The 21,015-nt window shown below is 47.5% G+C and overlaps 1 protein-coding gene across 12 annotated transcripts in view; it reads right to left on the reverse strand.

Moving 5' to 3' along the window:
* Positions 1–7,152: 7,152 nt before the first annotated feature.
* Positions 7,153–21,015, reverse strand: part of Ncam1 (neural cell adhesion molecule 1) — a 296,835-nt gene continuing 282,972 nt past the window's right edge. For 4 of the 12 annotated variants that reach the window (XM_057766891.1, XM_057766889.1, XM_057766890.1 and 1 more), the window contains 4 exons: positions 14,533–14,740; positions 13,434–13,550; positions 11,578–12,393; positions 7,153–10,314 (listed from right to left, as the gene is read on the reverse strand). In XM_057766891.1, coding sequence (XP_057622874.1) covers positions 10,194–10,314; positions 11,578–12,393; positions 13,434–13,550; positions 14,533–14,740 — 1,262 coding nt within the window. In that variant the 3' untranslated portion in view covers positions 7,153–10,193. Of the gene's footprint in view, positions 10,315–11,577; positions 12,394–13,433; positions 13,551–14,532; positions 14,741–14,783; positions 20,275–21,015 lie in introns of those variants that run through there. The other 8 variants (XM_057766893.1, XM_057766897.1, XM_057766896.1 and 5 more) reach the window with 3 other exon arrangements.

Here is a 21,015-nt window from a genome sequence, read left to right on the forward strand (position 1 = left end):
TCCAGCTCCTGAGGATCCAGCATCCTTTTCTGGCCTCCGTGGGCACTGTATGCTTGTAGTGCACAAACATGCCTGCCGGCAAACACTCCTATACATAAAAGAAACTACATTTCTCCACGAGCCTGAGTGGAAACTAACCTTCCTCCATAAGCCTAAGAGTGGAAGGAGCCTCCCAAAGGAAAAAGAAAGAATGCCTACTAAGAGAAGAAATGGGAAGGAGCCAGGCATGGTGGTGGTTGAGAAGAGAGGCAGGAAGATGCCAAGTTTGAGGGCAACCTGAGATAAGCAGTGAATTCAGGCCATCCTGAATGATAAAAGAAAACCACAGAAAATCAAAGTCAGAAAGAGAGGAAGAGGGAGAGGTGGAGCAAAAGGGAGGAAGAGAGAAGGAAAGTGAAAGGGAGAGGGGGAGGAAGGGAAGAGAGAGGTGGGGGAGGAAGGCAAGGAGAGAGAAACACATTTCATCTGGATAGATTAATTTGTCCACTATAGACTTGCTGTGGAAACCACAAAGATGCTGTGAAGTGTGAGGTGCATAGTAAGCCTTCAGCAAGAGTTACTGTAATAACACTGCATTCTTATTCCATGTGAGTGTGTGCTATATTTACTGTACAGGGACGAACACTGGATAACATTATCTCTTTTGGAATCATGAAAGTGCACAGCTTAGCTGAGGAGGAGGCGGGTGGGAAGGGAAGGCAAGGAGGAAAGGCACAAGAAGAACCCTGTTGTTTCAGGCCTCTGGTGGGACAATGGCTTCTCCTGTGTGTGCCAAAATTGCTCATCAAGCTTCTTGTGCCTGTGATTCTCAAGATAGCCACGAGATGGCAGCCTTAGTCCATTCTGTGTGCTTCCCAGTCAGGTCCCAGCACTGAAAATGGTTGTTGTTGATTTCCCCTGGGAGCTTTAGCCTCTTTGAGCTTCCTTGCCTGTCTGAGGCTGGCTGTATCTGGGCTTATGGGACCTCACTGGTATATCATCGCCTAAGAAGGACTTCAGCGGTGTGTCAGTGTTGCAAATTTTTGGCAAATCTTCAATCTGTAGCTCTGAAAAGAGATTGGGTGTGTCTTTATTGTCCACCTTCAGTGGGAGACACCAATGGACACTTGTCATTAGTTGTTTATAGTTGGAAGATCAAATTCTTGATCCAAAGGTGGCTTTGCTGGGGGATAAGGATGAAAGTGAGGCAGTGGTTGGGACTTGGGCCTGAGGGGCGGGGCTGGGGCTGGGAGCAGGACTGGGAGGAACAGATGGTTGGAAACATTACCACAAGCCTGTGCTTTTGGAAAGCTCATTCTCCAGGCCTGGGGAAAGTTCCCTCCCACAACCATGTCATCCACTAACATCCAGTAATAAACTCCTTGTTTGGTTTAACCAGCCCAAGTCCTCGTGGGCTGCTCAAAGCTAAAATCCATGGAGTAAAACAGATGTGAATGCTGATGTGTCCATGACAAGCCCCAGGCCTCTCTACATCTGGAGCAGTTCTGTGTGGCAGGGGGTCCACCTTTTATAGAGAGGTAAACGTGTTCAGCAAGGAGAAGCACTGTAATCACAGCTGGGCAGCACCAGAGTCAAGGTTCCAGTGGGAGATGCGTTGCTCGGCAGCCTGTGGTCACTGCAAGCTCCATCAAGGCAAAGACACTGCCCACAGATCCATCACTATGCCCTTGTTACCCAACACAATGCCAGTATATGCCTGGTGCTTGATAAATACTATGGATTAATGAGCATGCATAAATTCCACATTCTCTTGCCTTGCAGAATGACTAGCTTGTGGCTTCTCTGGGACCAAGTGCTGAGTTAATGGCTGAAGCTCTTCTTCAGGTCCTTCAGCATCACACACCCTGCTCCCTCTAGCCTCCCTGTGCAGTCTTACCTTTACCAACTGCTGTTTGCAATCGAGTTAACTCCCTGGACTTTGGTAGGTGACATTGAACAATGCCCCCCCATCATGTTGGCATTTGCTTTCTTGGGTTCAGGGTTCCAGACTGCAGTGGCAGCTCAGGCTGGCTGCTATTAAAGGAATCTAGAAACAGAACAAAGTTTCTGGTCATACGACTGGCCAGCCTCTTCTCAGTTCTGAGTAGTGGCCACCTTCCTCTGCTTAGAGACTCTGGAGTTCTCTTTTAAGGCCAGGCTGACTGCTATAGTTTGTGATGACGGTTTGGTCTTGGGCTGGTGACATCACCCATCATGCTAAGGCCATAAATGACTTAATTAATTTAATAAATTAATTAATTTACAAAACACAGAAGTCTCAATTAGAAGTCATGTAACGGGAGTGAACAGGTTTGCTAATATAGAATTACTTTATTTATTTATTTTTTTTGGCCCCGAGAAGACTCAGCCTGTTTCCATCACACTTCTGTCTCATGATTATCTTTTTTCAAACATACAGAAGGAATATTTGGAGGTGAAAACAGACTAAGCAACACCAATGCATCAGACAAAAGCGTTCATCTTCTGTTTAATTGCAGATCAATCATCTAGGTAGAGCATCCTTACTAAGAACACCTTGCGCACTTTGTGGGAGACTGCTAACTCTAGATATTACTGTAGGAATGGGTAGGAAAAAGCCATTTGGCCTCCTTTGTTCTGAATTAAACATCACTTGTGTATTTAAGAGGACTAGACTGGAAAATAAAGCTGTTCCATCACATAGTAGTCCCTCAAAATCGTTAACCAGTAGGCAGATGTTTCCAATGTTAATTTTGGAGGGATCTGATCGGTCAATCATGAAGCCAGCAACTATCAACAATGTGGAATAGCTGGTTGGAGCAGAAATACAATTTAATATTAATAAACTTCAGTTCCCCACTTTACAAGCTTGAGGGAAGGAACCAGCTGAGAAGGGTTCCTGGGCCAATGGAACTCTTTATCTGTGGGGACTGCATTCATATTCTAAACCTCAGAATCTCCTCCAAGGTGTCAACAGACTCAAAGTGTCCGAGTCTGTCACCTGCGGTCTGCCCCTCCTTTATTCCCTTAACACTGTAAATGACAGCTCCATCCTTCAATGGTCAGAGCTTCTTTGGGAAGTCCCCCGTGATGCCTCCATTCAAACCCCTATCCAGCACGTTACCCAGTGTGCCTAGCTTTGTTTTCATTGCATAAGAACGTCCAACATTGTCCACCTCCCTTCCACTAGAACCACCTCATCCCATCTGCTTTGTTGTTCATTGTCCTCTCTTGCTCTTCTGCTGTCTGTGACCCACCAGCAGTCAGCGATCATTAAAAAACTCAAGTCAGGTCAAACTTATGCTTAAGGATTTCCTTTGGTTGTCCATCTCACTCGCAGGAAGAAGGAAACGTGGAGCCAAGGTCTGCAGACTGTTAGCATCTAGCTGCTGGTCACCCCTGGCCTTCTTGTGCTTTTATTCTCTATCCCCGATCAGCTACTGTCCGCTCTCACCACAGTGACCACCTTGCTGCTCCTCAAAGATAGCAACGAGGTCCTCTCTTCAGGCCCTTTGCATGTGCTATTCCCTCTGGCGCTGAGACCCTGTCTTTTAAATGATGGCACAGCCTTTGTCCTCTCTTCTTTCGGGTCAGTGTTCCGCCCCAGCTGCTCTGAGCGAAACAGTGACACCCCTCAGTCCTGCATCCTTGGATTTGTTGTAATCTCTAGCCCTGCTCCTTTATTTAGCAAAATAATATGTTAAATAATACCATGGTAACAAGTCCGCAAATTAAATCGATTACAATGTAGGGGTTAACTAGCTTGTACTGGCTTCTGAGAACCAATTGTTTAATTTTCAGGAAATTTTCATTTCTTAGAAAAGCTAAATGAAATAAACGGTAATTACTATGCATTGCTTCCTAATTATTCTACCACTATTAAATTATTATTATTGAATATTACTGTAATCTACATCCTTACAGGTACTTATGGCTGCTGTATCTGTATGAGAGAAATACTACATTGTGGCAGCACACAGTGTAGCTTTACCTAACTTAAGACTAGTGGTGGTGAGTCAGCCATCTTGTTTGCACACTGCAAAAGTCAGTAAGAGCCACAAATCAGGTATGTGTATGTGTGTGTGTGCGCGTGCATGTGTGTGTATGTGTGTACTTAAAGTGAGAATATTTATAATGCACATTAAATTTTAAAGGAGGATGTGTCTGCACCCATTAAAATGTGACCAGCACACACACACACACACACACATGCACACACTGAGAGAGTAACCAAAAATACATACCACACTCAGAACCGAAGCGCAGTGCAATGAAGATGTTCAAATCACTGGTACGTGAGTGGTGTTCTGAGCTTAGTCTTCATGTCTCACCTTCCCTTGCTTAAATAAGTGTGATGGTTGGTCTGAGCTGTCAGCTTGCCTGGGCTGAGAGGTACCAACCTAGGGTTGACGGAATGCACCTGTGTGTCTAGTGAGGCATTTCCAGAGAGGGCTGACAGACTGGACAGTGACTCCTAGGGACAGACCCAACTTGGTTAGGGGAAGAAGAATCCTCAAATGGGTAAAAGTGCTGGAATGAAGTCGGGAGGAGCAAGGAGAGTACAGGCCAGCATGCCCCGTTCTTTTCTGAGTGACCATGTCTCCTACTGTCACCAGACTCCGGTTACCTTGGTTTTCAACATGAATTCAACACCTGAGACCCTCCAGGGACCTTTCAGCTTTGGATTGAGTTAGCCAAGCATCCTGCTTCCTCATTTGGGCATCTGGTTCTCTCCTCCTTCAGTGTCTAACTTTGTTAAAACTACCCAGTTCCTATTGTGTGAGCTAATCTAATAAACCATGTGTGTGTATGAGAGAGAGAGGAGACAGAAAACAGAGATAAAGATTTTTTTTGGTCTTCTGGTTCTGTTCTTATAGAGAACCCTTCCTAATACAAGTAAGCAAATCAATGAATATTCAGATTGGAAACACACACATTTATGAACTAGAACTATAGACTAACTATAGTCACACAACTTCAACACAAGTGAATTGAAGAATTCTCTGTCAACAGAGTGTCTGCAGTTTCTTTAAAGTATCATGTACTTCACTTGCACACCACAATTATATCAGAAAAATGAACACTAAACATATGAATATACACTCCTATCCTGATCTGTTCTTAACCATTTGCAAGCCCATTTCCTTCATATATACAAGCCATGCCCATCATGGATCTCCTGTTTGTGTTCCTCACTCTGAAGCCAGGTCATGATACCTGCAGCATTGCTGACTGCTATACAGGGGGGAAGACTTGACGAAGCCCTATCTGGGTGTTCCACACTTTACTTCTGCTTATATTTCTTTAGCCAAAGTAAGTCACTCAGTCATATCTACTTTGTGAGCAAAGTAAGTAGTACAAGGCCACCATGTGCCTGGAAGAAGGAAAAGCAGAATGAGTGTGTTGGTGAATAATCCTGACAGCCACCACATCAGGGGGTGTGTGTACCCTCCACCAGAGCTGATTTTGTGTGTGTGTTTCTCGTACATATATGTACTTTCCACAAGAGCTAATTGTGAGTGTTGTGTGTGTGTATATATTCTCACACATAAATGCACCTTCCACAGGAGCTGATTGTGCGTGTGTGTACTCTCATACATAAGAGCAGCTTCCACAGGAGCTGATTGTGTGTGTGTGTTTCTCATACATAGGAGCAGCTTCCACAGGAGCTGATTGTGTGTGTGTGTTTCTCATACATAGGAGCAGCTTCCACTGGAGCAGATTTGCTCACTGCTACGTTTTAGAAATGCACCACACTTGAAGTGGACCTGAGAGCAAAAATAACTTGGAAGAAGGAATCTTTGGAAACCAGCTCTTTTGGGTCAATGGAGACAGTCTTTATTGCGAAGCTTCAATGGAGAATGTCTCACCCCATTCTGGATAAGCTGTGATCTTTTTATCCCCACCCATCCCTGCATGGGATGCATGGGATGTGGTATTCGGATGAAAAATAGAAGAGGCCCACGACCACACCCCCTGAATATGTTTGATCCCATTAGAATAAGCAAGTGAGGCCGGCACCTTCAACACAAAAAGATGTCACCCTCAGATTTTTTTCAAGGGCTAAATAATCCCTGAATGGGTACATGCTTATAGTTTATGCTCTCAGAACCTCTTTGGTTCTCTTTTATCCTGGCCCTGCAGCCAGGACTCCTCCAGGAGCCACCCAACTCCGTAGCTCAATGGATACTTCTCACTGTAGAGGTTGTTTGCAGAGTCAAGTGGCTGCAATTGCGGGGGAATTCTGAGTTTGCACTCTGCCTTCTTTAACAAATTCCCAGGGATGAATGATGGCTCCAAAGGCTGACAGGCAGAGCGAGACGGAGGGGGGCATCCATTATTCTGGGAAATGCCTCGTGCACCCGTCTCAAGGTTGTGATTTTGACGCTCAGGTGCTGGCTGTTACTATAACTACAGTAGATGGTGTTACCTGTCAGTGATGCCAACAGCACTAATTCTTATTTACTGAGTTCTTCTTATGAGACAAGAAAACACTAAAACACTGTGCCAGACACACACACACACACACAGACACACAGACACACACACACTACCTTGTTCATCAATTATTACCGACATGACATTTATTTCCTAGGCACTTCCTGTCTGGCAAAAGAGAAAATTGAGTCTTGGGGAGATGAAAAAAGTCTTCCAAGATCATCTAGGAATTGACAGACCCAGGATTTGAATAAAGTCCTTTTGAATCTCAGGTTTGGCACCTTTAAACCTCTACCAACTGACAAAACAAAAGTTAAGAAAAATGGGAAAGTAATCACAACTCAAGCAGCGTGAACTCAAGATAGTTTTCACACACAGATGCACACAAATGTGGGATTTTTTTTTCTGTTTTGTTTTGTTTGAGACATGGTCTTACACTGTAGTCCAGCTGACCTAGAAATTATGATGTAGATTCAAGTTCAAATTCATGGCATTTCTTCTGCCTCAGTTTACTGAATACTAGGATTGTAGACCTGCTATTGCATGGGTCTAAGACACAATGACATTGCTTGCTAAGTCCTAAAACAAAAGCAATCACAAACCCCACCCTAAAACCAACCAACCAACCAACCTACCACAAACCCCCAAACTAGAACACAGGCATACCCACATTCATCCAAACATGATTCTCTCTCTCTCTCTCTCTCTCTCTGAACAGAAAGAAATCCAAGCTTGACTCTGCTTTTTTTCTTTCAGTTTTTATTGAACACAAGTATTCTGACAGAATGCAAAGTCAAAATTCTCAGTTAGTACTCAGTATTTACAGCAGTGAGAATGGAAACAAAGGTGGTGTTGATGTTTCACTCAGTAAAAAGTTTTATAACAAGAGAGAAGGCCCCCGAAGTACAGAATGCTGGGTAAGGATGTTAATGGAGGTGTGACCACCACCATCCAGACGGACAGCTGAGGGTGAGACCCTGGGACGTAGGAGGGTCCATAGAAAAGTGAGAACATAGAGTCCCTATTGAATACACCTTGGCCCTTCAGGATTGGGAGACCCCACTCGTGGCACCTGGGGCACAGAACTTGGCCATGCTGGTCTTTGTGTGATACATATGTATGCCACATAGACATACGACACATCAACATTGAAACTGGTGAGTCCATCCCTCCTTCCAAAAACTTTAAAAAAAAAATCACAGGATATGAACTGTGTTTATCTTTTCAGATAAAAGAACATGGAAATATACCGACTCCCTCTTTCATTTTAGAGAGATTACTGCTTAAAAAAAAAGAGGAAAACTCATGCATGATAAGACAAACATATGTGTAAAGAGAGAGGCAGATCCAAGTGTGGGCTGTCTGAGTCCAGCAAATGGTGGGGCCAGTGTTCAGGAGGTCAGTCACCCTGGGCCAGGTTATTCTAGGGTGGTTCTGTCTCGTCCTAATCATCAGAACTGAACTCAATGTGTCGAACCACAGAGTGAAATACATCAGTTCCAAGAGGCACAGTGTGCCCTTAGTCTAGCTGCTCAAGCCACTGACTTCACACCATGGGAAACAGATCCCACTGGACGGGCTACGCCCAGAGGAGTCTGTCCCTCACCACTAGGACCTCTCTGGCTTGGGTACGACCTGCCTTTCCCATTCTGCTGTGTGCCCTCAGAGCTGTCTTCCCCATAGCTCGTCCTGAGGACCTGTTAACTATGGATCTGGGCAGGTCCTGGGGTGACAGGGGCCAGGCTGAGTGTTCTGGGATCCTCCAATTTCCGTCCCCAGGAGCTGAGAAAATGCAAAATAACCCCACATTGAGTAAATGACAAGACCATTATTTTTCACAGTTTGAACTTATAATCTAGCATCGCCACTGGTCACGCTGCAGAAGTGTCAGAACCCCAGGGCGCACAGCCCACAAAGGGGACACAGAGGCCATCTGCCACCCTAACCGTTTGCTGCCTTGTACTTGGGAAAGGAACCCGTGCTGTCGGATGGACGTCTGTTGGCTTTAGTGTCCTCTGCATCAGCATCACCTGTATTTCGTTTCCTTTGTTGAAAGGCTTCAATTCCTTTTGACGTTTCGGGTCGTTTGTGTGTCTGTTTCCTGAATAGCTTTTTTTTTCTTTTTCTGAACTATCTGCTATACCTTCCACAACCAAACTATGTTGAAGTTTTATTTCAATACTATGACAAAAACACGTTTCACACTAAAATATTCACGCATCCACAGTGCACAAGCTTGCAGTTCTAAAGTCGAATGAAAAACAAAAGCAAAATGTCTATACAAAGGGCTGGCTTTTCCCTTCTCCCCCCTCCCGTCCCCCTGAAAGTTTCTGTATTTTTCCCCCACTTGGAAAGTCGGATTATAACTCCAGACAGTATTTGTTTTTACAGTGTTGCCTAAGCGAACAGAAGGCCGATGTCACTTTCCTTCAACAGATTTCCAAAAGGAGACACTACTTCCCTGAAGCACGCGTGCTCTTCCGCTCGAATCTAGATTCTGGGCTCAAAAGGAAATGAAATGGTATGTATATATTTTATTTGGCTTTCTACAAAAAAAGGGGGTGTTTGGGGGTTAAAAAAAAAGAGTGTGTTCACCAAGACCAGCCCCAACTATACAATCTTCTCTGCTTCATTCAACAAAGCCAAAGGAGTCCTTCAGAGGAAGGGTGTGCAGACACCTGGGAGGCAGGTCCGGTGTCACAGACACAGGCAGGTGGCAGCTAATCCGAAAGTGGTCTAAGTTCCCCTCTCCCCGTAAGAAACAGCAACAGAATCAAACAGAAAAAAAAAGAGGCAAAATCATTCCAAGAAGGAGAGGGCTTTCACCCCAGTTTGACACAGGTAAAAACTGCAACGAATCAGAATTGGTGGTGGGGGTGGGGGGTAGACCCACTGTAAACAATCGTCGTTTATAACCTTCACCCTGTGCTAAGCAACCTGGGAGGATTCTACCTGCCACGATGGGGTTACTTGTTGCTCAAAGGAAAACAAAAAGGCAGGCATTTTACATGGACATCAAACACAACCGAAGTCAAACATCTGTCAACTTGTAAACACTGGAAAGCAAAGTTGGAAGAGAGGAAGAAAGGGAAAGGAAAGAAACAGTGGAAGGAAAACAAAGGCAAAAGAAGTGGAATGAGCTGCGATTTGGCATTCCTCCTACGGCACTGGAGTCTACATGGGAACTGAAGCAGCCAACGGGAGCGCTGCACTTTGCATACCGAACAAGTACAGAGAGAACGGAAAGCGTAACTTCTTTGTGAGGTTCTACCGAGTCCCGACTTGACTGAAAGTCTAAAAATGAGCTGCGAACTTGGTTCATTCGGTTAGACTGAGCTCTTGGAAGCATTTTTCTGAATCCGATCTGTGCCAATTGGGTAACACCAATTGCAGCCTTCCTGAACCTAGATTTTTTTTTTCTTTCTGAGCTTCCTAGATTCTTAATTTGGGGTCCTTTTGTTTAATTTTTAAATGGTTTCAGGGAACGGAGTGTCCTAGTTTGGCTGTGGGTTTAACCTTTTTGTCTCATTTTTTTTTTACAAGTGAGTGTGCAACAAAGGAGCCCTTTCTAGAAACCTACAAAAAGGCGATCCCCTGTTATCTGTTTTTTTAAAGGCAAGAGACACTAGAGGAATGAGTGTGTGTGTGAGTGTGTGTGTGCGCGCACGCACATGTGCGTGTGAGAGAGAGAGAGACGGAGAGAGACGGGGGGAGAGGGGGAGAGATTTGGGGATGCTCTGGTGAAGCCGCTGCTGTGTCACTTTTTATTTTGATCTTTGCTTGTTGCTAGGTACCCATCATGCTTTGCTCTCATTCTCTTTTGTTTGTGTGGCATCGTTGGGGACCGTCTTGACTTCAGTTGGTGCTGGCTTTGCTTCTGACTCCTGGGACTCGGACTTTGCTTCTACAGGACCCTTCCTGCAGAGAAACACAAACAGCGCGGCTGAGATCACAGTATACTGCCCTGCGAATACCACCCCTCTTCCCACGCAATCTGGGGGCTTCAGCTGCAGCTCTGACATCCAACCTTGCGTGCAGGTTGACATCACCTCAGCATTCTCCAAGTGACTCATGCCTGGGGCATGTTCTCAGAAATCCTGGGTGTCATGACTTTAAAAGCAACCAGGCGATTTCGAGGTGCAGCTAGGTGGAGGTGCTCGAGTCAGAGAACAATCCTTTCTTCCTCCAGCCCCGATCGCCTCCAGGGGCCCTGTGGTAACCCGGGGCAGGAGGAGAGAAGGTCCTCTCTCTCTCACCCTGACAAGCAGAAGTGCTGTAGCTCAGTTTGCTATACGTACCAGGTTCTGCTTCGGGTACCAGTTCCAGGGACCCCCTATTGTAAGCCGCCTCACTTTTGCCTGCCCCCAACCCTACACCCCAGCTGTTTCAGGATGGTGGCTTGAACAGGGTGAGAAAATATGGTTACCAGGGTAAGAGGCTAGAATGGGCCTGCTTGTTGCAAGGGACTGGAAGGGACAGCCACATTTATAAACCTTTATAAAAGCTCAGGCATGCCTCTGTCTCCACAGGTCTCACAAGGCAGAGTCCAGCCTAAAGCCCCATGAGAGCTAACATAGCTATCACATGATTCCACTGTCATTTAGCATCCCACTTAAGAAATTGGAAGGTTGAGAACTTGAACTGGGAGACAGGCATTGAGCGTCTGAGAGTCTTGGGTAGGGGGTGGGCCTTGCAGCCAGTGTGTGACAGAGCTGTCTGTGGGCTGGACCCTCCTTGCCCACGTACCTCACCATGGCTACCTCTTTTCTTCCTGAATACAACAATGCCTTTCTCAGGAGGCCTTGGCCTGGTCCTGGATAGCACCCACACACTCTGGGCCCTGGATGACAGAGAAAGGCACCTTGGCCTCCTTAGTGCCTTCTCAAGCTCTGCTCACCAGTGACCCAACTGCAAAGGCATCCCCGGGGAAAACAGAAGCATGGCTAGGATTATGAGGATGAAACATAATTAACATGGCCTAATTACCCAGCCGGCAGCCTCTTCGCGCCTATCCCACTGCCTGCCCCTGCTCCTGCCTGACTTCAGGCCCCTGACTGATAGTTGTCTCATAGAAGCCCTGCAAGAGGCTGAGGACACATCAAACAAGGAGGACACAGCACAACACAGACACACACCACCACAGGACACAACCCAGTGACAGCAGACAAAGAGAGGCCGTACTCGGTCTTGGCTGGTGCAGGCGGCACCGCGCTGTCCGCAGTGGGAGGAGCAAGCTCAGAGGCTTGTCCACTGGGCCCAGTGGCCGGAGCAGGAGAGCCCAGGGCTGCAAAAACATCCTTTGCAAGGTCAATATCTGGGGTCTTGAAGTTCCCTTCGTCCATTTTTAAGTCCTCGCCCTGGGAAGGGTTTGTGGTGCTGACGGAGGCAGCCTTGCTCTTCGGGCTAGCAGGGGCTGTGGCTGCCTCAGGTGGGTTCTTCACGGCGCCAGGCTGGGTGGGCTCTGGGTCCGGGCCTTTGGTGCTGGGGGCTTCCTGCTTGGCCTGGGGGGCTTCTGTGGCAGGGGCAGCTACTGCTGCTAAGGGGCTGGCTGCCCCAGCTGGGGTGGGGGTTGGAGCAGGGGACAGCTTACTGGCTGGAGGGACCTTGGAGGCCTCCCCCGCATTGGCAGGGGTGCTGGGGCTGAGTACAGCTCCTTGATTAGCCAGGACAGTGGAGGATAAATTGCTAGCAGAGGGAGTTGAGGTCGGGGTATCGCTCAGGTCAACAAGAGGAGCAACCTTTGGGGCCGAGGCTGGGGGCGTGGATGCGGCAGTAACACCGGGCCCCTTGGAAGGGGTGGCCTGACCAGTGGGCACAGAATTTGAGTCTGGCACAGCTGTGGCCGGTGGGGCAATACTGGAGGTCAGTGTAGTGGTCTCACTGGTAGGGCTGTTCTGAGCAGTGGCAAAAGTTTCGGTGATAGTGTCAGAGTTAGTGGTGACGGTGGTGACAGAAGGCAGCATGTCCTCGACAGTGGCTGTGGTGTCAGCAGGCAGCCTGTGGGGAGGACAGGAAGTAGAAAGAGAACAGACAATGAAGCTGAGACGTGACAGAGAAGCTAGATAGATAGGAGGCAAGGAGAGGAGCTGAGATGTGACAGAGAAGCTAGATAGATAGGAGGCAAGGAGAGGAGCTGAGGGTAGGCATGCAACCGTACACGGGCAGGAACGTGGGCCCACAGAGAAACGAGGACGAAGAGGAAGTACATGCCCCAGGTGGGCAGAAGAGGACACAGGAGACAACAAAGAACGTGGCAGTCTCAAAGGGACCTGCTAGCCTTCCTCCATGCCGACACCCCGTCAGCTCTCTATACAGGGCTCCAATCTCCTACAGATCTCTCTGGTGTTCTCTTGTGCCACCCTGGATCTCCACGCCAGGGAAGGCAGCTGATGCCCATTATACAGCTCTCTAGGTTTCTGGAGCCCCATAGAAATGGGGTCCAGTTACCTTTCAACTCTTCCTAGGCAGGGATGGGAGCAGATGAGGAGGAACAGTGCTCCAAATGGCTCCTGTGTGTCAGGATAGACACATACATCCAGCCACAGATGTATGTTCCTGTGAGAAGTGCTTCTTTCAAATCTGTTAGATCCTTGATAGGCAAGCGGGCATGATAGCCATGGCTGGTCAGAGCCCCTGAGGATCTCTGAGATTTCTGAATAGAAGAGGTCCAGGGAACCTTACCAGGCCCCCAACTTTTCTAGCATAGAAGATATTAAAAGTGTAGTCCTTTTCTCAATGAATATAAGCAATTCCTAGAATATATGTGGAATTTTGGAGGAGTCTTGGGAATCCCACTTAATGAGAAGAGCCTGGTAAGGACCCACCATGACCCAAGGAGAAGCAAGAATGCCTTCTCTCCAAGGAGAGTGGGTTCAGACATTGTCCGGCCAAGAGGTCTTCTGACCAAGGGCTCCAGAGTTCGGGCTTCCATGTTTGGCCAGGAGCCGAGGGTGAGAAGCAGGGAAGGCTGGGATAGGGTGATGAGGTAGAACTGGGGAATCTACTGAGGAGGTGCTAGTCCCTCCTAGTCCACGTACTCAGGCTCTGTCAGCGGTGTGGTCTCGTTGGGCTCTGTGTGCTTTCCTCCATCATGGTTTGGAGTCCGTTCCTCCTCTGTTCGGACCTCCACAATGGGTTCTTTGGATTCATCTTTCCTGTGGAGAGAGTTCTGCTGGTTAGATCCCAGGGCGGCTTCCGAGGGAAGACGTCTAGGAAAAGAAGCTGCAGCAAGGGCCATCAGGGTCCAGCCTGTGGCTGGCAAAGTAGGCCAGATTCCTGTCTGCACCAGCATAGCCCAGAGTATATAAGGTCATTAGCCCTACCTCAGTTCTCCCATCCTTAAATTAGGATAAGTAATAGTGTATAACTCACCTACCTATGAGAACAAAATGAGATCATTCGTGTAAAGGTTTTAGCACAGTGCAGATAAATCTCCAATGTAAACCCATGTGCACACATATATATGCATGTATACATGTATATTGTATCTGTGATAGCAGGTCCATGTATATGAGAGAGATATCTGTATATATACAATTTCCAGCATGTGGGAGGGCTCAACAACTCCATCTTCTCACTCCATCCTTTCTCAGCTTGCTATCACAGGCCCACTCACCCACCAACTCCAAAATCTCCTGCTAACTAGCTAGCAGATGCTGCAGGACAGAAAGAATATATAGTGTCCCTCCAAGAGGAGAGGGATCTATATTCATTCCTCTCCTTTTGGTACCCTACAGCCAGGATACAGGGTGTTGCCTTCAGGAGCTGCAAGATAAATATTGGATGAGTGGCAAATGAATGAACAAGAGATGAAGTGCACGCTTCCAACACTGGTCCTCTCCAATCATAGCTAATTCTGACAAGCCCCTCTCTTGACCTCCCTCAGGGATTTCCAAATCTTTATGAGACTTTAGAACCTAGGGAGGACCCAAGATGCTGCTTTTCAAACTGGTAACCCTACCTTGCCTTAAACCCATTCTTAGAGAGATTTGCTTTGATAATGTAACCACTCAGAGTTTTCATGTGGGAAACAATAAAGCTAAAGGGTAGGTCACCCCGGCACTGTCAGACAGCACAGGGCTAGTCCCTGGGCTGAGCGGAGCCTCGACCTCACTGACCCGATGGGTTTTAACTCACGAGAAAGCAGCCTTGCCCTCCTCCATGTCTTTGCCCTTGGCTCCGGGCCCAGCTTTGCCACACAGGTTAACAGCAATGCACATGAGCAGGCCACACTTGTTCAGGAAGTAGCAGGTAATGTCCATGACCACCAGGAGCAGGACGAAGATGACAATGAGGATGCCCACGATGGCACCGGTGCTCAGGCCTGTGGTGGGGCTGCCGTTGGCTTAAGTAGGAAAGAGATGGTTGGTGGTTAGCAGGCTTGACTATGAGCACCCCTAACCCTCTGGACAACCGTCCCTGGAGGTGGAGTAGGGCCCTGAGCATAAAATCAAGGCCTTTGTGACCAATGGTACCTTCTCAAGGGCCTTCTTATGGCTGGTGCAGAGACAAGAGGTTCTCTGCACTTTTTACATGGGGCATGATGACCTCATCTCACCCAGGAGACAGGGTTTGGGGGCTCCCACAAGTTAAGATGAAGAGAGGGGATTGTGAGCTGTGTCTTCATTTCTGTCCCCAACCCTGAACCTCCTCCCTAAGGCATAGGCTCAACTGGTCTTCAGGAACCCTGGAAGCAGACTAGGCCCAGACAAGCAGTGCTTGACGACACCTAGAGTAAACAAATCTAGGAGGCCCCGCTGCGTCTCTGGACCAATGCAGAAGGTTTTTTGATGTAGTTAGGCAGTAGCTGTTGGCTCCTGATGTTAGGCCGTACTGTGATAGACAGGGTCCCATATGGGGTTCCCAGGACTGCCTTAGGTCTTGGGAAGATGTCAGGCCCAATGGGATGGCCAACATATGAGTCTACACCCTTTCCCCTCTTGAAGTAAGTCTAAAGAACTTTAACTATGAGGGAACTGGGGTCTCATTTTACCCTTTCTTTTTGTGATCCATAAAACTCCTGAGACACAGCAGCCTCCCCAGGTCCCACAGGTAAGGCAAAGGTCTGGGAATACTCACCATGTGGGAGCCAGGCATGCTGGGATCAGACTTCAGGAAAACCTGTAGACTTACCCAGATTTGAACATTCTCACAGACAGTCATACCCACGCACAGGACAAATGTTCACATTCTCGCCCCCAGACAGTACGCAGCCTCTTACTTCTGGCTGGGTTTTCTGTGTCTAAACCCCTGGTGTCCATTAGCAGTCCTCCAAGACTTTGGCCTCTAGGTTCTCTCACAGAAGGACCCTGTCTGAGTTCCCCATGGGATCCCACTGACAACAGTTTTCTAACAGGGACCCAATGACTCCCATAAATAGCAGTATTGTGGGAAGCAAGACCCTGAACAGAGCTCTGCCTATGGACACCATTGCGGAGACAATAATCTTAGACTGACATATGGGCACTTCTCATTCATTCATTCTTCAAGTGCAAACCCATTCTTATAGTGATATTTTATCGATGTTTTAATAAGTAAAGCTTGCCTAAAGATCAGAGGGTAAAACTAAGTCACTAGAGGCCAGACAGTAATTTCATACACCTTTAATACCATAATTTGAGAGACAGAGGCAGATGGATTTCTGTGAGTTCAAGGCCACTCTGAGCTATACAAGATCAATGCAGAGACAGATCTAGGTGGTGGTGGCTCACACCTTTAATCCCAGTCCTAGGGAGTCACATGCCTTTAATCCCAGCACTAAAAGGAACAGAAAACAAGAGGAGACAGAGGCTCAGGGCTCAGTTTGCAGTCACCCAGCCTTGGCAGAGGTAAGACTGCTCTAGCGGCTTGGCTGCTTTGCTTTCCTGATCTTCAGCTTGAACCCTATTATCTGTCTCTGGGTTTTTATTCATGCTACACATTCTACCATTAGATCTTGTCTGATGTTTCCTGTGTTCCCAAGGGACCGAGGATACCCAGGTCGTGAACTAGCTGCAAGAATTACAGCTCACAGCACTTGGGAAGTGGGCCCAGCTGTCTCCACAGTCAGATCACTATACTTTCTCAGCTGCCACGCCTGTTCCAGCAGCTTGCCACTCTCATCTTGTGCCGTCCCTCCAGACAAGGGGAGGGAAGTTCATCTCAGGATAAGCGGTACTGCATGTGTGTTGTCATTTTCCTATTAATAATGTTAGAGTTTCGAGACAGGATCTCCCTGCTCAGGGGCTCCGGTCCTTTTCCCTCACTTCCTGAGAGCTGGGATTAGAGGTGTCCACCACCACACCTGGCCACTGTTCTTCATTCCTGTGTAGCCTATCTTCTGCCCCTACTAGGAAGCCTTGCCCAGGTACTGGAGTACTTCCTTAGGATAAACTCCAATGCCAGCCCGGAATGCCCAGAATAGAGATGAAAGGGTACTGGAATCAGGAGACGGTCACATCCCTTGTGGATGGCACAGAATAGTTCAGTCCAGGAGACCTAATGGGACAAGGTCCAGATCCTGCATCTTATGAAAAGGTCATAAAAAGAAAAGCAAAAGTAAACAAAACCAAAACAAACCCCCCTAAAACCTCTCAGACTTCTGTCTTCTCCATGATCTTCCTCTTGCCCTCTGTTGTAAGCCCACCTAGGTTTCTTGCACATAAAGAAGGCCTCTTGGAGGCCAGCTTTCCCTCATCTTCCTACCTAAGAGCTGCCCTGAGCAGTGCCTGGATGGGGCTGTCTTCTTCCATTCCTGCTTTGAGAGCTCGGCATTAATAGCAGTTTTGGCATTCAACTGAATTGCTCCAAGTCTGAGACTTACATATGCGCCCATTTTCCTATGCCATTTGATGGATCTCACAGTTTCCAAGTGCCCAGTTGGATCTGAGTCATTGTGCTATAGCACCCAGGTGCTGAAGTCCTAGTCTCGATACAACTCTCAGGCTACCAGAATGCTTAAACTGCAGGGCTGCTTTCCTCAGAAATCTCTTACAGGTCTGCTTTCTCCTTCCTGGAGCTGGCTATGACCAGAATGCAGGTTGTTGACACAAACTTTGGTCATTTTCTCTCTATTGTAAGATCCCCATGTGTATGTGGTGTGTGTGTGTGTGTACTGTTAGGGGGAGAAATGGCTGCTACATACCCACAGGACCTTGCTAGAGAGCTCTGCATCTGACCGAACGTGTTACCCCTGACCTCATCTTTAAAGACTACCTCCCCAGTTTTGCAAAGGCTCATTCCTCTCTTTGTCTGCTGAGGATTCCCAGGCAACAGGAACCCTTCAGGATCACTTAGAAGGGTACACAGATTTTCATGGGAAAATGTCTTTGACTAGGACTCTCTTTCTTGTCAAGTGTGGGGTCCAATTTTAAATGTCTTTCCTGGGAATCGGTTATCAAGTGCAGACGAGGTGGAGGGAGAGGCTTTTAATTTGGGCACTGTGTTGGACACAGATATCAAAGAAAATCAAAACACGCTGTTGAGTTTACATGAACTGTTATATCCTTTAATAATGCAAAGGTGTAAACTTCATAAAGTCTTGCTGATTATCTACACAACAACGTTAGCATTCTTATTAGTAGAAAAACGTGATCTGAACCTGCTGTATAAATATTCTAAAAATGAGAAGAGAACCCTCATGGCAGATGGTATATGGTCTGTACTGATTCACAGTGCACAGGGCGGGGTGAGCTCACTCCCTTAGGGCTACCTGGGGGCTGCTCTCTTAGGGACTCCTGGCTGGACTAGGAGCCCTAGCCTTCTCAAAGGCACCAAGTGTCTGTCTGGGGCTAGTGCACACTAAAGCTGTCTCCATTACAAAGGGGCTGGAATAAGCCCAAAGGTTTTCCAGCTGGGCCCCGTGTCTGCTGAGAGTACGGGACCATGCTTGGGCTCTGGAAATTTAACGTTGATCTCCCAAGGTTCCCTTAGAAATATTGACACCGTCCCTCTCCTATGAGTGGGTCAGTGATGAGGCAGAGGCAGACTCCGAGCCCTCCTAGAGTGAATGCGTGTGACAGCTCTCCAGGGCCATCAGAAGAGGACTTAAGTAGGACCTCTCTTGCCCTCCCTGAAGCTTTCCTTAGCTGACCTATGATTTTCATATCAGGCTCCAAAGCCCCATGTTCTCTTCTCTGCTGTATCGCCCTGTGCCCAAGAGCCATCTTGTTTCACTGAACTGGTGGGTAGATGCCAAGGGTCCAGAGCAGAGGTTCGGAGCTGAGCGAGAGGCACTGTCAGTGTTAGCTGAGCACTGTGGAGCCTCTATCTATGCTGAACACTGGGGATACTGGCGGGTGGCAACAGAGTTGGCTTTGCCTGCAGACCACAATTCAGGGTCATTTGGATTCCCAAAGGGAAATGCTAGTCTTTGAGCATTAAAAAGGAACAACAGAAATGAAATTGATAAAGAACCAAAGAGAACATAAATTAAACATCCGTGTAGATGTTCAGAGATGAGATAGGCAGAGTGACAGGTGCTCTGAGAGGGGAGGGAGGTCCATCCCAAAGTTCACGCGCTGATACTAGTGGTTGGTATTCAGCCTTGGGTCCCATGCATCCGACGCGACACACCCATTTCCTCTTCTGCATGAATGGCACAACAGCAGACAGGTATTCCTGGCTCTTCATAATAATTGTTAAAGTGTCGAGGAGACCATTAGGGAAGCTGGGTCATTCTGGAAGTGCAGACAGGCAGACTGCCCAAATGCGCTAACACTGTGGGAGAGGGTAGCATGTTCCCTCAATCCCTTACCTTGTGCTCTTTGGAGCATGTAGAGGGAAGGTGGGCAGGGTGACTGACTCACAGAGGATGCTTCCAACCTGCCTGCACTTATGGTGGTGATGTAGGTCATGGCTGGACCACAGACCCCAGGACCTGGAGGTTTCGTGCTCATCTGAAGCATCCTACTGTGCAGTGGAAGAATGAGCTCTATTGGGAGTCAGATCCCAAAAGCCCATTCCTATTGGGCACATCACAGTTTGGCCTTTTTCACAGAAACAGCAGGAGATGTCGGGCTAACACCAGCATTTCAGCACCTTCCAGAATGCTCATCAGCTCCAGGACAACAGATGATTTCTACTTTTCCCCCTGCACAGGCTACAGAGGGATTTAATCTATCGTGTCAGCAGAGTGCTCAGGTGAGTCACCACACGGGTACTTAAATACTTGGGATTTAAATACCTAAGTACAACATGGGTACTTGAATACTTAACCGCCGGCGAAGCTAACTACCTATTGAAAGGTGGAGGGCAGGGCGCAGTGTTAGAGTGAAGGGTGGTGACTTTAGCAATCTGAGCCAAGCTTTAGAAATCTAGAATTCTTCCTCTGCTGTGTTTATGAACAACAAAAACCACAAGTAACAGATAGCAGAAACCGCCCCATAAACCTTGCATAATGCTGTCTTTGAAAAATAGTACGGAAAGAAATACCTCTCAAATTCTTTCTTTCTTTCTTTCTTTCTTTCTTTCTTTCTTTCTTTCTTTCTTTCTTTCTTTCTTTCTTGTCTTTTTGTCTCTCTGTCTCTGTCTCTGTCTCTCTCTCTTTACTGCTCTTAAGAAGGGGGAAGACCCCATACAAAGTGACAGAATAGTTCCACCGCACGACAAAATCTCAGGAGGTAAATCTGATTCCAATCACCAAGACCTTCCTTGCTCACACAGAACACTTGCTCAGTAGCTGTGGCTGGGCAACCGCAGGCCCGACAGGATCTTTCAAAGGGGAACAACTGATCATTTTTCATAGGAACCGGATTTTTTAAGCAATTATATTTTGTGTGTGTGTGTGTGTGTGTGTATGTGTGCGTGTGTTTTCAAGTTCCTAACATAGCAAAAGAAGAGTCACCACAGAGAAAAGCAATGAGACCAAGGTGTAGGAGGTACAACTCCCTCCCAAGGTGGCTGCAGGGGTGGGTGAAGCAATGGGTCCCAGAGGACAGGTGGTTGTTGAGACATAAATGTGGCAGTAGGGATATCCCAGTGACGTCCAAGGTGACAAGTGTGACGACGGATACAGGGAGGGTATGGGAGGGGAGGAGAGAGAAGGCAGAGACAGAAACAGAGGGGAAAAATAGATAAAAAAAAAAGAAAGAAAAAATAGGTCAAATATAGAAAACACAAGAATCCAAGGTTAATTCAACTTAGTAAGTTAGGCTGACAAACGTTAGGAGAGTTCAGTGCTGTATCAACATCATAGGCCGGGTCAGCAGCTCAGCGATGCCAGAAGCAGCATAGCGGGTTAATCTGGGGTTGGGGGCCAGCGAGCAAATGAAATTAAAGTGAGAGAGCAGGGGCCTCCGCAGTAGAGGAGCAGGGTCAGGTCAGGAGAATGTTACCTCTCACTGAGACGGAGCCTCTGAGGCGCAGCAACGAGTGTGCCCTTCTTGTGTCTAGGTCTTTGCTGGTCCAGGCTGAGATGCAGCGCCTGGCTGCACTTCAGCCACGACACTGGGGAGGTGGGGCGGTCGTTGAAGAGCCAAAGCAGACCTATCTTTCTACTGCGCAAGCCCCACCATCGTGTTGGTGGAGTCCTGAACATCTGTCTCACCTTCTGCCAGCCTGAGGACCACAGAATTCGACCACGGATCTACGTCTTATAATGCAAAGCGGCTTTGTTCTTGAATTACAATAAAATGGCTAGGA

Source organism: Chionomys nivalis, chromosome 4, assembly GCF_950005125.1.
Source record: "Chionomys nivalis chromosome 4, mChiNiv1.1, whole genome shotgun sequence".
In the NCBI taxonomy this organism is placed as follows: domain Eukaryota; kingdom Metazoa; phylum Chordata; class Mammalia; order Rodentia; family Cricetidae; genus Chionomys; species Chionomys nivalis.